The 16627-nt window shown below is 38.2% G+C and overlaps 1 protein-coding gene across 1 annotated transcript; it reads right to left on the bottom strand.

Annotated features, from left to right (window-relative positions):
• Window positions 1-1380: 1380 nt before the first annotated feature.
• On the bottom strand, window positions 1381-14808 carry TMX1 (thioredoxin related transmembrane protein 1). Its single transcript, XM_055436566.2, has 8 exons — window positions 14592-14808; window positions 11699-11814; window positions 9958-10003; window positions 6671-6799; window positions 4746-4791; window positions 4543-4644; window positions 4362-4428; window positions 1381-1728 (listed from the first exon to the last, which is right to left on the bottom strand). Exons 1-8 carry the CDS (start codon window positions 14741-14743, stop codon window positions 1550-1552), a joined length of 837 nt encoding a protein of 278 aa, XP_055292541.2. The 5' UTR covers window positions 14744-14808; the 3' UTR covers window positions 1381-1549.
• Window positions 14809-16627: the final 1819 nt, after the last annotated feature.

A 16627-nucleotide genomic window follows, 5' to 3' on the forward strand; every position in this document is an offset into this window, starting at 1 on the left:
CGTATACAGTGACACCACTATTCACTTGAACACTGTTAAATACACATTAAGCATTAATTAAATATTTAAATATTAAGTATTAATTAAGCATCAATTAGAAATCACACTTGCCTTCAGCTTCAGTGAAGCACTTAGAAAAGTTTATTTTGTGCTTAGATTTTTCTAAAGCATCACAAAATTATTACACATCCAAACTCTTCAGTGGTAGAATATTTAATATTCTAATGGAGAGGCCCTTAAAGGGGACATTTTAGAAATTGCCTACTACCATAACAGAGAGGTGATCCATTCAGAGTATCTACGGTTTTTCCTTTTACTGCAGCTAATACTCTTCCTTACTGCTGCCCCACAACTCCGCCCACTTCCTCTTTTGCTGTAAGGTGAAAACTATTCTCCTTAAGGAGTAAAAATACATGAAATGTCCCATCTAGCTGATACCCTTGCTGTGAAATATCACAATAGAAAGTAGAGAATACAGTTCGTCTTTTCAAAAACATAAAACTTTATGCATTTAAATCAGCAAACATATGTTGACTTTGTACAATCAACTAAGAACTTTTTGGATGAGGACAAATATACAGTGAAAACACACACTATAAGATGCTTTTTCCTGAGTAGAATGCTAGCTTTATATCATATTAAGCGTCTGTGAATTTTCAAAATAGAAAATACCAAGGCTTTTCCACAAAATCAAATAAAAATCAGGAATGTTCACCTTCACATCCAAAAAAAGAAGTTCAAGTACAGGTTCAACAAGAATGATGTAAAATCTGAATCAAGTAGCCAAGATTGTAAGTTATCAGATGGTTCTTCACTTTAAGTATTCTTCAGTAAACTTCAGTTTGAAACAATTTATTAAAACATGAAAGACATTTCCAGGAAATTATCCAATTTGGAAAATAAAAAATGTAACCCATGGTAAGAAAAATACAAACCATACACAGAACACAGGAGAACAAAAAAGGCAACCAACCTTTATAATCTTTCTAAACATACCTGTATTATCATGGGTAGAAAACTGTAATTAAAGGTAGTTTTTATTAGTCGCATAATCTAAAAATATGAATAAATTTTTTACTTTAAAGGAGATAAAGGGTTTCAGAGTTGAAACCCTTGTTTCTTGAGACAATGGGCAAAGTTCCCATTAATGGGAAATATGTTCTCTTCACACAGTGAAACTGACAAAAATTATCAAATGAGAAATCATCTTCTCTAAAGTAATCTCCTTAAATACCTCAATAATGCAATACTTGGGAAATGTAATTTTTCAACTCAGACTTGAAAGTTATTATGAAACAAACATACAGAAATCTTATTGCTTGGCACCAGATTTTCCAAAAATGAAAGAACTGTTTGAAACACCACACTGTTTTCAAATCCTACTTTTTCACAGTGCTACTTTTATTTTCCAAAGGTAGAGTGTTCAACCTAATGACAATCTAGGCTGAACCTTGCAATGTACAAGCAAGTCACAGTTCACTTCAAATCAAAACAAATGATCGATCTTCTGTTTCTGCCAAAATCATATGAAAATATTTGTAAAAATTAACTAGGATTTATCTGTGGCCAGTGAAGGACCCACAGAACGTTGTCTTATAGCATTCTGTGCAAAGTCTTTGTTTGTTCCTTCTTTGCTTTCAGATTCCTCTTCTGAAACATCCTCTACATCAGCCTCTTGTTCTTCCTCCACTTTTTTCAAAGGTTGAGAAGATTCTGGTAGTAATTTTCCTTAAAGATAAAAACCAGAAGTGTTTTAGAGTACAATCAAGACACAATTGATATGCCCATAAACTGCTCTGGCAATGATTTATCAATCATATTTGGATTTCCAAAAGGAAAAAGCTGTATTCGAGAACAAATGACACTATAAAAATAACTGGTTTGGAAGGTCCGTTTTACTTACCGAATTCATTCTTATTACCCACCTATTCATAAACTGAACTGAAATTAATGAATCATAATTAATGCCGTGAATATGGATGCCTCTAAGAAAATAGACTGCATTAAATAAAACTATATTAATTTACTATTAAATCTTCTAGCTAATAAAGATACTAGGACAGACTTCAACAGTACCTTTGTTTCAGCTTCCAGGCAAACAGGAATCAGATGAAAGCTATTTTCCTAGACATGATTTTTTTTAAGTGGATTCATAAATGTGCCTCCTCCTCTCCATATATATAATTTTACTGAGGCGTAATTACAAACAACATAATATACCTATCTTAAGTATACAGCTCAATTACTTTCTTAGTATGTACATATGCACACTATCCCCCTACCCCAGCTGTTAATAGGAACTATTCCAAGTTAACTTAAACTTAGAACACTTAGAGCATGCCATGTTACTGAGATACAGAACACAGAATCTGGCTAACGAGCTTTTCTCTGTTCAGTGGTCCAAGACCGACCCTAATCCCAGGCAATACAGAATGGAGCAGGAAGAACAAGGGGGTATAAGGTAGAAGAGACTACAGGAAGGAATTCCCATACGGTGGACAATCTGATGTTTGATCTGTCTGGCGTATCTCTTTCTACTGGGTTAACGCCTTCCCTTTGCCCCATCCCATGCAGTTGTAGTTGAGTATGAACAAGTTGAGAGCAGTGCTTCTCCTCCAGGGGTGATTCTGCTGGAACACTTGGCAATGTCTGGAAATATTTCTGATTGCTACTACTGAGAGGGGCAGTGCTGCTGGCAACCAGGGGGATGATGTTAAAGATTCACTAATGTACAAAAGACAGCTTGTCACAAGCAAGAATTACCCAGCTCAAAAGACCAACAGTGTCAATGCTGAGAAATTCTGATTTACAGTTAAAAAAAAAAAAGTGAGCCCTCTACACAAGCAGAGTACACCAGAATTTTTTCAAAAGATAGGTGAGTATAGGGAGAAGTATATTTCCCTCTTACTCTGGAATTATGAGCTACAGCTTTCTGTAGTTATTCTATGCACAGGACTAAAAAGAGCCCCAGATGGAACAAGCACAAAGTCAGAGAGTACTGAGCAATTCAGAAACATTTGAGTCCCAGGATTTAGTCAGCTCTGTCACTGTATGAACCAATAAATTCCTATTTTGCTTAAAATTAAACTCAGTTAGGTCTTTTCCCAGCAACTTAAAATCTAAGCCAAAAACCCAAAATGGAAGTCAACTCAAATCCAGAAGCCTGGTACAGAAGGGGCAATATCACATTAAAGTATGGATTTACATCAGCAATATAACAGATTACCTAAAACAAATCTGTTGTTAGGTTTAAGGTTTTCTAAGCAAAAATGTAAATAAAACGTACATTCACCAACTTAACTGTCCAATAAGTAATCTGCACTTATTATATTTTTCCGACAGATCAGTGGCCCTTGGTGGATAAAATTATTCCCTCCCTTCCATGCATGCTTTTTGATATCGATGCAACTATCTAAGAAATTTTTTTAAAACCCTATCAGTTCTTCAACAAAGAATACTTAACCGCCATCTTCACTGAAATGTTTCTAAATTGCTCAGTTCTTTATGACTTTACACTTGCTCTATTTCATTTCAGAAGTTTTGACCTCAGTAAGTCCCAATTCACGAAGGCAGCAGAACAGAAATATCAGGCTAAGAGTTCGATTTAGGTTCTACTCAAGGCTTTCATTTTTGCGTGAACTTGGAAACACAGTTCATCTCTCAGAGCTTTAGTTTACTCAGTCACAAAATGGGAAGAGTATCACTTATGCAGCCTACTTCAAAGAGCTGCTGAAAAGCAAATGGGATGACAGAAAGTGAAAGTTCTTTACAAACAGTAAATAAGAAGGCCTTCATTACAGCATAATTTTTAAAATTAAAAATAAATGATAGGTAGGCAAAATTATATTAAGACAAATAGCAGTGAATATTCTAATTCCCATCTTGTAGTAAAATACACAGCTAATGAGACTCCTAAAGCAATGACAGGAATTGCTTTTCCCAGTATCCTAACAGAAAAACTTAGACTTGACCAACATACAAAGAAAAAGCTTCAAATGTGGTCACTATACCAATGAGATAACTTCAAGACTGGATATATTCAACTTTTTTTGACTCAAATGGATCCCTGAATATTATGGAATTTTCAAACAAATTGACATCAGGTCAATGGTTATCAAATATCTGTTAAGGTACATGCAGTGTTAAAATTCTCCACACTATAAAAGGCAAAATAATGACTATTATGTTCCTAAATGCACTGGTCCGTCATGTCATTCTTACATGAAATATATATCTTTCTTCTGCCACTACTCCGAATTTAGAAACCCTAGCTAGAAAGGCAACCTGTTATGTGTGTGAGTGTGTTTATTACAGAAATGAATGGGACTACAGTAAACAAAAAAATTTAAAAATATACTTACTGGAAGGGTATGGCTGGGGTCTGCGCCTTTTTGAAGGACACAGGCAATCTGCCACAAATATCATGAACTACAAAAATAAACATAAGAATCTGAATGTATAATAAAAAGCTAGAGCAATTATATTAAATTGCAAATTTCTAAAATGTCTTTCTTCCTAGTACTCCAAAAATGAGGAACTTACAAGTCCTAATAACAGTCCTAAAAGCAGAGTTGCTAAAGCAAACACTGTATATGATCCCCAAATCGGTAATCCGAGGTCTTCAATAAAATAGTTATGGCAAGTCTAAAATCAAAAGAAAAAAAAATAAACTAAAAATCATAGCAATTTCTTGAAAAAGTGACAGTGTCAAAATGTTTAAAATAGAAATAAATTTTAGCCCTTACCCTGATCCACATAGAGAGCTGAAAGAGTGTTGACATACTACTCATCCTAAAATAAACAGAAACACCAAGTCACATACACAGCTCTGAAGCAGAAGACGTGTATATTATCTATATTTTCTATTTTTTACTCTATAATTTCCAACACAACAGATTTTATTGGTGATATTACTCAAGATTAGTGATACATCAGTCATTTCAGGCCCATAAGAAGGCTTATTAGCGAAAATCAACAGTTTCATAATTTTTGCCACTATGTAATATCCTCAAACAAAACTTGATTTTTCCTTTTCTCCTGTTGTTTTGCCTTTAACCTTTCACTTGATGGTTTCTCCAATGTACTGTGAATATGGGTTGAGCTCTATGGAACCAGCTAGTTTGATGTTAGGCACACTATAAGCAAATGGAAACTCTTATTCACCCTTAAAATTCTCCAAAGAACACATAATGGAAGGGAGCCTGAAGGAAGACTGGGAGCACTTGCTGAGTCGATCCTTCTCACCTAAGAATGACCCTCCTTTCATATTAAAATTAAATAGAACTTACAGTAGTATTAGTTTGATACAGCTTAATAACAACAAAATATTTGCCTAAGAAATAAGTCACCACAGAAGTAAAAATATTTTCACATAATTAAACCCAAGTAGTTTTGACAGGCAGTCAGAAAAAAGGTATGCTCCAAAAATTAGGTTTGTGGGTTCTCTCTAGCATAAGCGGCACCCACCAACACATACTAATTCACACATAAGCCAGGGCACCTGTACTTAGAATGGCCAAATCCAATCACCAGTCTGGGGTGGGGGTGGGGGTTACCCCTGCCAAGCCGACCCTAGGAGTATCCTTTATTCAGTCTAACAAGAAAGGTATGAACTGCTGCCCTGAGCAGTCAACAGAGACTTCCAAACAACCCCCACTTCTTCCATCAGAAAAAGCAAGAATCATTTACCATTTCAAATAAAATCAGTTACATTTTCACTCCAACAGAGAAACAAACTTCAATCATGTTGCTTCTGTTGTTTAAAATACAAAATGGGAATAGGAACAAGTAACCAAAACATAAATCACTGTGCAGGCTCACTGCAGCCTGTGCTAATTAGATTCTATCAGGAACATTAGGTACCTTACTCAGGTTTGGCGGGCATGGTGGTTCAGTGGGGGAATTCTAACAGTTCAATTCAGAGGTATAAGGAAAAGGTCCTACAGATAAACTTCTATTTTAAAACACTGTTTAGGGATAAACTTTCCTGCACTCCCAGAATCCAGAGCATTCTCTTACATACTGGTATTTCCAATACTCCATCCTCCAAAGACACAACTGGTAAGAGGACAGGAAGAGATAACTTAGCTGGACTGGGATGAGTCCACAATGGCCTCAGAAAAACTCAATATTCCCAGAGGTCTTTCAAATGACCTATGAGGCCTTGCTCCCCAAGAAAGTAACAGAAAACCTTCTCGCTATGCCCAATCTTTATTGCCCCTTAGACATTGCTCATCCATACTATTCACACAAAAAGTTATCAGACAGGTGGAATAATTCAGTCACATTAAAACAAGAAGTGAAATCTAAAAGCAGCACAAGTCAGTATATGGTTGAGGCTTCTCATTCAAATATTAAGCTCAAATGATAGCTTTACCCATTATGTCACTTCTAGAGGAATTATTGTGATGATACAAATGACCATACTTACAGAGCTAAAATATTCCTAACAAGACTTTCAGCTTAATTCTATAGAATGCCTCTCTCTACCTTAAAAAAGGACCACACTACCTGTTGGACTTAAAAGTCTAAACTAAAAACATCACAGAGTAAATCTGAACATATTGTAACAGTCTTAGAATTAAAACAAAATATAAATGCTTTATTTACATGAAATACATGATCTAATTAATTGTGAAATAAATAAGAGAAAAAAACCCTTTATACTTACAAAATAGAATCTGGACCAAACCATGAAGAAACGGGTTCCATACTTTTCCACTCTTTGTCACTTATAAAGTTTATGAAGTCCTTCTTAGTTCTTGGACCCTGATATCGCCTAAATTCACCATCTTTACAACTAAAGAAAATCAGAAGTAAATATTGGCACTCAATAAGTAAACCTTGTTTTGCTATTTCTATAACCTCATTTTACAATCAATCCTGTAGTCAAAATCAGCAATGCGCAATACACAAGTAGCAAATTACACTAATTACCCACCCTTGACATCTTAGCCCCATATTTCATTAACCCCTGAGGTTATATTTTTAAACAGTCATAAGCTTTCAGACTTTATTATACTCTTCCAAATAATAAAACTGTAGAATAAGTACTAATAGTTATGTCAATTTGTTGTTGTTTAGTCACTAGGTTGTATCCAACTTTTGCAATCCCATGGACTGTAGCCCGCCAGGCTCCTTCGTCCATGGGATTTCCCAGGCAAGAACACTGGAGTGGGTTGCCATTTCCTCCTCCGGGGGAATCTTCCAAATCAAGGAACAAACCCTCATCTCCTGTATCAGCAGGCAGATCCTTTACCGCTGAGCCACCAGAGAAAACCCTATATGTCAATTATATCTCAGTAAAAAACTGAGGAGAAAAAGAAATTCGGTATGTAAATACATCTCAGAAAATTACTTTTAAGCCACAATACACACATTAAAAAGATGACTTCATGAAAAAGTGGTTAGAATAGTGTCTAACATTTATTATTTATTAACTACTATTGAACTAGAAGTGAACAATTTGAGGCATTTTTCTGGTCTTTTCAATCATAATCACATCATCTCAGCCATCAAGCTTTAAGTCACTGGTGGCATCTGGTGCAGTGCAGCAATTCTATTTCACAGTTTGCTTTGCGTTCTTCCTGACACCCACCTCCTCCTTCCCATTTCCAACGTATGGAGCGCTGCCACAGGATCATAAGTGCCCTCCTATTCCTGTATCTTCACCATTTCCAATCTACCTTAAATAATATTGCCAGTCTAGGCCTACTTACTTAACACTTCTATTTTGATCACTTATGGGTGAAAACTCCCAACTACTTATAGTAAGATTACAGGACCCTTTATCCATCCAAAAAATTACAGGTTAGCTCCCACTCAAAAAACCAAAGATTTTTGGAGAAAATGGCATTTGAGCTATTTTTGAAGGATAAGTACGATTTCAACCGGCAAAACTTAGGGGAATGGGCATGATAAACAATATGATTAAAAGAAAAGGGCAGGAAATTCTAGAAAATTCCAGGGAGTGTTGAGAAAGCTGGGAGACTGACTAACCAATTAAGTGGCACTGTGGAACATTCTGAAAGAGATGGGAATACCAGACCACCTGACCTGCCTCTTGAGCAACCTGTATGCAGGTCAGGAAGCAACAGTCAGAACTGTACATGGAACAGACTGGTTTCAAATAGGAAATGGAGTGCGTCAACGCTGTATATTGTCACCTTGCTTATTTAACTTATATGTAGAGTACATCATGAGGAACGCTGGGCTGGAAGAAGCACAAGCTGGAATCAAGATTGCTGGGAGAAATATCAATAATCTCAGATATGCAGATGACACCACCCTTATGGCAGAAAGTTAAGAGGAACTCAAAAGCCTCTTGATGAAAGTGAAAGAGGAGACTGAAAAGGTTGGCTTGAAGCTCAACATTCAGAAAACAAAGATCATGGCATCTGGTCCCATCACTTCATGGGAAATAGATGGAAAAACAGTGGAAACAGTGTCAGACTTTATTTTTGGGGGCTCCAAAATCACTGCAGATGCTGATTGCAGCCATTAAATTAAAAGACGCTTACTCCTTGGAAGGAAAGTTATGACCAACCTTGATAATATATTGAAAAGCAGAGACATTACTTTGCCAACAAAGGTCCGTCTAGTCAAGGCTATGGTTTTTCCCATGGTCATGTATGGATGTGAGAGTTGGACTGTGAAGAAAGCTGATCGCCGAAGAATTGATGCTTTTGAACTGTGGTGCTGGAGAAGACTCTTGAGAGTCCCTTGGACTGCAAGGAGATCCAACCAGTCCATTCTAAAGGAGATCAATCCTGGATGTTCATTGGAAGGACTCATGCTAAAGCTGAAGCTGCAATACTTTGGCCACCTCATGCGACGAGCTGACTCACTGGAAAAGACTCTGATGCTGGGAAAGGTTGGGGGCGGGAGGAGAAGGGGATGACCGAGAATGAGATGGCTGGATGGCATCACCGACTCTGTGGACATGAATTTGAGTGAACTCTGGGAGTTGGTGATGGACAGGGAGGCCTGGCGTGCTGTGATTCATGGGGTCGTGGAGAGTCGGACACGACTGAGTGACTGAACTGAACTGAAAAGGGTGAGAAGCACTTATAGAGAACAGGTATTTAAACAAAGGGGAAATAAAAAGGGGAAACAGATATGAACATGACAAAAAAGATAAGGAAAATCAAGATACACACAGAATCACTGACTTCTTGTTTCAGGAGACAAGTGCCTCCTGGCATTCAACACATCAGCTTAAGGTTCAAGGAAGATACAGAGATTTAACATTTCTTAGGGGAATTTAGAAGATAAAGACAAACTAAAGAGCCTACACTGAAGACTACATAATGGTGTTTATTCTAACTTAACAACTGTTTCACCCACCACTGTTCCCAAGGCTGAGCTACAGCACTTTCTGAGCTAATGTGTATACATTCCATGCTCCTATTTATGACTGTTTATGAGACAATCCTCCGGAGAAGGCAATGGCAAGCCACTCCAGTGTTCTTGCCTGGAGAATCCCAGGGACGGGGGAGCCTGGTGGGCTTCCGTCTATGGGGTCACACAGAGTCGGACACGACTGAAGTGACTTAGCAGCAGCATGAGACAATCCTCAGATGGAACACTTAACTCTGCACTCTAAAATTCTACCTCCAAGGTTGAGTTTAATCTCCATATTCTCCAGGAACCAGTCCAGTGCAGCGATTTTCCCCCTTACCAAATAACCTACAGTATTTACCACAACTCTGGGCTCATAATCACTTATGCCACTATTTCTTGTGCATGTCATTTTCTAAGACAATTAGAAATCCAAGATCACGGATTATTTCATACCTCTTCATCCAGCTAAAGGCACCTAAGATAGCACTAAGCAAAACAAACCTTCTAATAAACTTACTGAATATAATGCTCTTTACACATGATCAAGGCTAGAGGCTACTATTCTGATTATGCTATGATGCATCCCTCATAACTACAGAATCTTCAAATACTTACTGATAAATAGTAGGAAGAGCAGTTATGATAAATCGTCCACTTAGCCCTACAAATGAGAAAGATGAGAACTAAATACAAGAAAGAACATACAGGCTTTACATGAGCCAATCTTTTACTAGTAAAAAGTTGACGTGATATTTAAATATTAACAGGCAAATATGAAATTAGACCTAAAAATAGTTTAGCTGTATAACATAAACAATGAAAGAAATTTCGTTTACATACTTAATGCAACTTAAAAAAAATACTATATATTATCTTAATTTAAAAGTATGTAAAATCTGAATATTGAAGACATTTGTAAACATATATACATATTATACTACTATATACATATTGATGCTTTTGAACTGTGGTGTTGGAGAAGACTCTTGAGAGTCCCTTGGACTGCAAGGAGATCCAACCAGTCCATTCTAAAGGAGATCAATCCTGGGTGTTCATTGGAAGGACTCATGCTGAAGCTGAAACTCCAATACTTTGGCCACCTCATGCGATGAGTTGACTCACTGGAAAACTCTAATGCTGGGAGGGATTGCGGGCAGGAGGAGAAGGGGACGACAGAGAATGAGATGGCTGGATGGCATCACCGACTCGATGGACATGAGTTTGAGTGAACTCCGGGAGTTGGCGATGGACAGGGAGGCCTGGCGTGCTGTGATTCATGGGGTTGCGGAGAGTCAAGACACAACTGAGCGACTGAACTGAACTACTATATGCTACTATACTACATATACAATTATACTACTATAAGATTACTAGCAATGAGTCATGGGACAGTACAATATAACTGTACTCTTATGTCTAAAACCAAATGAAATTGCATTTGATAATCAAAAAACAAGCACAGAGTTTCTAAAGTATTGTTAAAAATGGAAATGACTTTCAAAAGGTGGGCAGTAACAATATCAGCTAACATTAACCACGTATTAAACACAAAATGACAAAGGACCAATCTATGGCTCAGCTTTCGCATCTGTAAAACTGGGATATTATCTATCCCACAAGGTTGTGTAAGGACTATAAAATAAATGCAAAACACTTGTAGCAGTACCTATAAGAGTAGTGAGTGCTCATCAAATACTAAAGATTATTCCCATTTGGGATAGGGGCAGAGTCAAGAATCCAAGTTTACCGTGGCCAAGAACAGGTAAGAAGCATCACATAAGGACAGGGCTTGACACCTGTCCAGGGAGCCAAGTCAGGAGGCCACAACCATAACGGCTTTGTAATTAAGAGCCCATATCCTCAAATCATCATTAACGGATTAAATTTGGAACCCAATTGCAGAGACTTAGATAATTTGTCAGGGAATGTGACCTGGACTCTACAAAGAACTTCAACCACATGCTCCTTATTCTAAGCTTGGTACAGATGTAAATGCTGAGATGACCAATGTCCACCTGATCCATAAGGTTCTAGGTCTTCTCACAGATGTCTTACATATTTGTCTGGGGCCTGGGATGCTAAGAAAAAAAGATCAGAGGAAGTTACATGGGGAAAAGCGAGGGGAGGGAGATGCCTCCAAGTTCCCATCCAGAAATACAGAAAAGAATTAAGCTGCCATACACAACCAGGGAACACACTTCACACTGAACCCTCATTAAGGAGGTGGGTAAATCAGCTTAACCAGCTGTTCATAAAACCCAGTGAAAGGCAGAATTAAGACCATGCAATGTGGAAAACAGGATCAACACACATCCCAACCTGCAAAGAAACAAAATGAACCAGAGACTTACAGTACCTGGCTGCTCTGTGACATCAACTTTTGCAACATTAACCTCAAGATCTTCTCCCCATTCGGCAAAACTTTCCCATTCTGGTTGAAGATTCTGACAAGCAGGACACCATGGAGCATAACTAAGAAATACAATTTAAAAAGTAAAGTTAAAACACTCTAATATGAGCATTTGGGAATAAAAATTCTAAAATGTATAATTTGTAAAGAACATCTTTTAAAAACTAGATAGCAAAGTGGTTTAACTTTGTGAAGACAAAGTTTTAGGTGTGAAATCAAGAACCATGAGTTGATAATGCTAATCACAGAAAACTAATTCTGAAAATAAGTTCTTAAGACACAAGGGGACTTTTTTATGTGCAAAACAGCTCTTTAAAAACCTTTAGATTTCTCTATATAATGGGGCCAGAAAGCTCAAAGCCAAATTTGGGGTTCATCAGTTTTAATAATTTTACGTGCAAGAGTCACAAATGCCAAGCGCTAGTAAGAAAAAAAGGAAGCACCCAGTGCTGTGGTAAATTGGAAACACGTGCCTCATTTTAAAGAGGGAAACACTACCCAGCTTGAATGTCAGGGGAACAGCTGGCCCCAGGGAAGCTGGCCCAGGACTGCAGGCTATTCTAATTTAAAAGGAGCTGAAAATCCTCATTTTTATGTAAAAATGCTACCCCAAAACTTAACCCAGACACACACACTAGGCAGGCCAAATGAAATTCTTTGGCCAGACCTTGGTCAACCTCGTGTTTTCAAACCTGTGGCCAAGCATACTAAGCATTTTAATTACTCTTCTGGTATTCCCTTGAAAGGCCCTGAATCTTTCAACTTTTCCCATATTATACATTATCTCAAAATTTACCACAGTTTTTTTTTTTAATGGAACCAGGTAGAATAAAACCTATACCTGTTAAACATAATACAGTTTCTTTACTTCATTTTGTTTTGACTTATTTTATGAAAATAAAACTTCTAAAAGTAATTGGCATTGTGGAAAAAGACTAGTACCATACACAAAAGCCAAAGTCCACAACAATAAATTGAATTACAATTAAAGTATTTCTGTAACATAATTCCTGATTAAAACAGATTTAACGTATATAACTAACTTGTAATAGAAGCAGCCTATTATTAGAAATACTAGACCCTTTTTCAAGTTCCTTTTGTTTCTCAGGTGCTTTTTATAAGGTTTAACTTCGTATTCAGTAAGCTACGGGAAAAAATACTATGGTATATGTATTTTTAATTTCATACAGATGCTCTAATTCAAATCCCCTAATACTTAACTTTTGACTGCTATATTTAGTTTTATCAATTAAGTTGATAAAAAAAATCTTGAGCAATACTGGATTGTAATTTTCATATGAATTCATAATCACGATTGCTCAACACATTATTTATGAAATTGTTGAGCATTTTATGAGCACAATCTAAAACAAGTTACTGAGGACAATGAAAACCAAATGCTGTCCCTGGTTCTATTTCCTCACCCCTGCATCTTCAACAGTTTCTGAAAACTGTTTCACTGAGTTACAAACTCTATGCATACTATATAAACATTTCCCCTAATGTTCTATGCTTTGCTTTATTTTATGACTGGAGTTATTGATCTGGCCTTCTGGGTTCTCCCTTGGAGCTGTCCACCTCCACCTTCCTCCTTAACTGGCAACCTAACCATACAGGAAAACACCCACCTGAATCTTGTTAAGGAAGGGGGTTGTTCTAATAACCTTTGCATGTCTACACTGTTATCTTTTCTGGAGACAAGAAGAAAGCCACCATGGCAATACCTGAACATATTAATTAAAGCTATGTCTCTCATCTGTAAAATCCAGGAAATAGGACCTATCTGACATAATTTGTAAAGAATTTAATATGATAACGTATGTAAAGTGCTTAGAAGTGTTTCAGTTTGGTTCAGTCGCTCCGTCATGTCCCACTCTTTGCGGCCCCATGGACTGCAGCAGGCCACGCTTCCCTGCTGTCCATCACCAGTTAACACTCAAAATGGGTGTTTTCTACTAACATCACTAATACCACTGATATCATAATACTGCCACCACCAATTTAGCGACAAAAACAAAGGCAAATAGTTTATCTACCGATACAAAAGGGACATTATTATAACGGAATTAGCACAGACATGACTTTATTCAAACAGAATGTTTAATGCAATACCACTTAGGAAACGTAAGAGTAACAACCCATAACATTCAGTACGTTGCAAAAACACACACCCAAAGGAAAATATGAGATGTGGGCAGAGAAAAGCAAAAAAAAAAAAAAAAATCAATGATAAAGGAAATGAGGATTTTTTTAAAAATAATCCAAGTTGAACTTATTTGGCATTTAAAATATGCCTAATTCATAAAATAAAATTTAAAATAAAAGTTTCCAACTGTAACATTCTATGTGGACTACTTTTTAAGGGTAATTAGAGAAAAGGAGAGGAGACTTCAGTTCAATTCCCTCTTTTGTAGAGTTTGGTGAAATAAGTCTGTGAGTCTCTGAAGACTCATTCTCAAATAAATAATTATAAAGAAAGTAGAGAGACCCACATCCCCCAACCCCAAGGCCTGGAAGAAAAGTTGAGAGAATTCAAAGCTGAACGTAACCTCACAGGCGCACCTCAGCCCTAGCAACCAAACTAGGATGCACATTTCAGGGGAAATTTAAGAGCATTCCCCGGTAAGAAACGAGGAGAGGGTGAGACCAAGGCAGTGAAGGATCCCAGTCGGAGTCAGGAAATCTCGAGGAGTCGGGGGGCTCCCGCCCCACAGCTCAGAGTCGCAGTCGCGGGCAGCTGGGACCCGCATGAGAGGAATGAGGAAGATACTGGGCGGTCCAGACTTGGACCTAGGACCCCAGCCCACCGAGGGCCCCGAGTCCACAGCCCCGCACTCACAATTCTATCATCCACTCTCCTTCCAGCAACTCTCTCCAGTTCTTGTCCGTGATGATGCGCACGTCGCTCCGCCTGCCGTAGGTCCAGGGAGCTCCCCAAAGCAACAGCAGCAGCACTGCCGCCGGGATCCGGAGACTCCCGGAGGGCGCCATGCCGGCCGTTTCGCCCACCGACAGCAAGCGAGGCGGCCCCGCCTCCGCGCAACAGCGCCTCACTTCCGCCCGCGCCCGCGGACCAGTTTGTGCGCATGCGCGCGGCAGGGCTCGCGCGCGCGCGCCTTGCGGACGCGCAGTGCGCAGGACGACCTGGGTCCCGGGGGATTCGTGGAGGAAAGAAAACGGGAGCGCCCCTAGTGCGCATGACAGAGACGCTTCTCTTCCTAGCTTCTGCTTCGCCCCAGAGCCGTTTTGCAAGAAGAATGAACCGAGGGCGTGGTGTACAAAATGGGGCGGGACTTTGGAGAGGAAAGGCTTAAAAATTTGCATCAGGATTTTGGCGCCAAATTCTTGGCATTTATACTTACTGAATACAGTTGGTAAGTTTACACTAAAGCAGTTTCCAATTATTTGCTCATCAGAGTTTTCTTTTGTTTCATTTGAAAATTTTCGTAAGAAAGCTAATGGATGTTTATATGAGTCAGAATATCGGTTTACTTCCGCAGGATTAGAGAGAGACTGGAGGTGCATAAGGGAGACTTCATGGGTTCCCTTTATATTGTATATCTTGGTCTGAAAAGTAGTTACACGGGTGTATACATATGTTAAAAACCATCGACCTGTACATGTTTCATGCACTTGTATACCCTTTAGGATGTATGTTATCCCTCAGTTTTTTGTAAATCATTAGTTACAGAAATAACTAGATCAGAAATTCAAAATGGGACAAGACACATAGGTTTGTAAAAAATATTAAAGATTTTTTCCCAAGCACTTGTAAATACAAATGCAAATCAGAATAAGCGCTGTCTTTAAAAAGTGTTAATCAGTCAAATGAAAATAATTGAATAATTGCCATTACACCTCCTGGCCTCACATTCTCTCCTAAAGTCAATTCATTTGGCTAATTTCCCCACCCCTTCGGTGCAAGGCCCTTAGTAGGACACTAGTAATTTACTTGACTGCCAGCAGCGTTCTGTCACATACATTTCTTGAAAGGTGCAATGTGGTGCCTCATTTGCTTTTTTTTCTTCCCCTCTCCTTTTCTCCTAGCTGCTCCTTCTGAAGCTTCTTGTTGGTCCTTCTGTACTTGACTTCCAGACATTGGCTTGCTCTGGGATGCTGTACTGGCCCCCTCTCTTTTATATCCACACACTCTCCCAGATAACTTTAATTCTGGCTTTAAAAGCCATCAATATGCCTGTTGTTCTAGCTCTCACCTTTCTTGGAACTTCAGACATGTATATTATTAAAAGACAAAATTCGACCAAATAAATTTAAAGATCCACCTGTCTTTATTAGGTGATTCTTGAATCAGACAGCATCCCATCCAGCAGCTAGAAGAGCTCTCCTTCAGGTTGTACAAAATGGAAGGCTTTCGTAGGAAGAAGGGTGAGAGGAGGGAGTTATTAGCAAAAGTAAAGAAAGTATTATTTTTCAGGTCTTTTTGAGGGGAAAGGAACTGGCAAGGTTTTTATCGTGAGATTGCCTCTTTAAGTCTGGTTTGCTGTCATGGGGGACAAATAACTCCATTTTGAGACATTTCTTTTTCAACAGTATTCAACTCTTTGCTGGATATCTTTTGGATATCTAATATGTAGCTTAAATATAACAGGATCAAAAAGTGAAATTCTAGATTCTCCTCTTGTTCTGCGTTTCAGTTAAGAGCCCCAAGGTCCATCTGGTTGTGCAAGACAAAAATTTACATTTTAATTCTTTATTATTGTTCTCTCTTTTCACATATTCTTTATGTACTCCATCAGCAAGTCCGATGAACTCTACCTTCTCTACTTTACATCTCCACAGCCTGGTTGAAGTTTCTATCATCTCTTGCCTCAATAATAGATTTCTAACTGATCAGCCTGTGAATCACATTATACA

Source organism: Moschus berezovskii, chromosome 9, assembly GCF_049115385.1.
Source record: "Moschus berezovskii isolate FMDL1 chromosome 9, NW_MosBer_1.0, whole genome shotgun sequence".
Lineage (NCBI taxonomy): Eukaryota > Metazoa > Chordata > Mammalia > Artiodactyla > Moschidae > Moschus > Moschus berezovskii.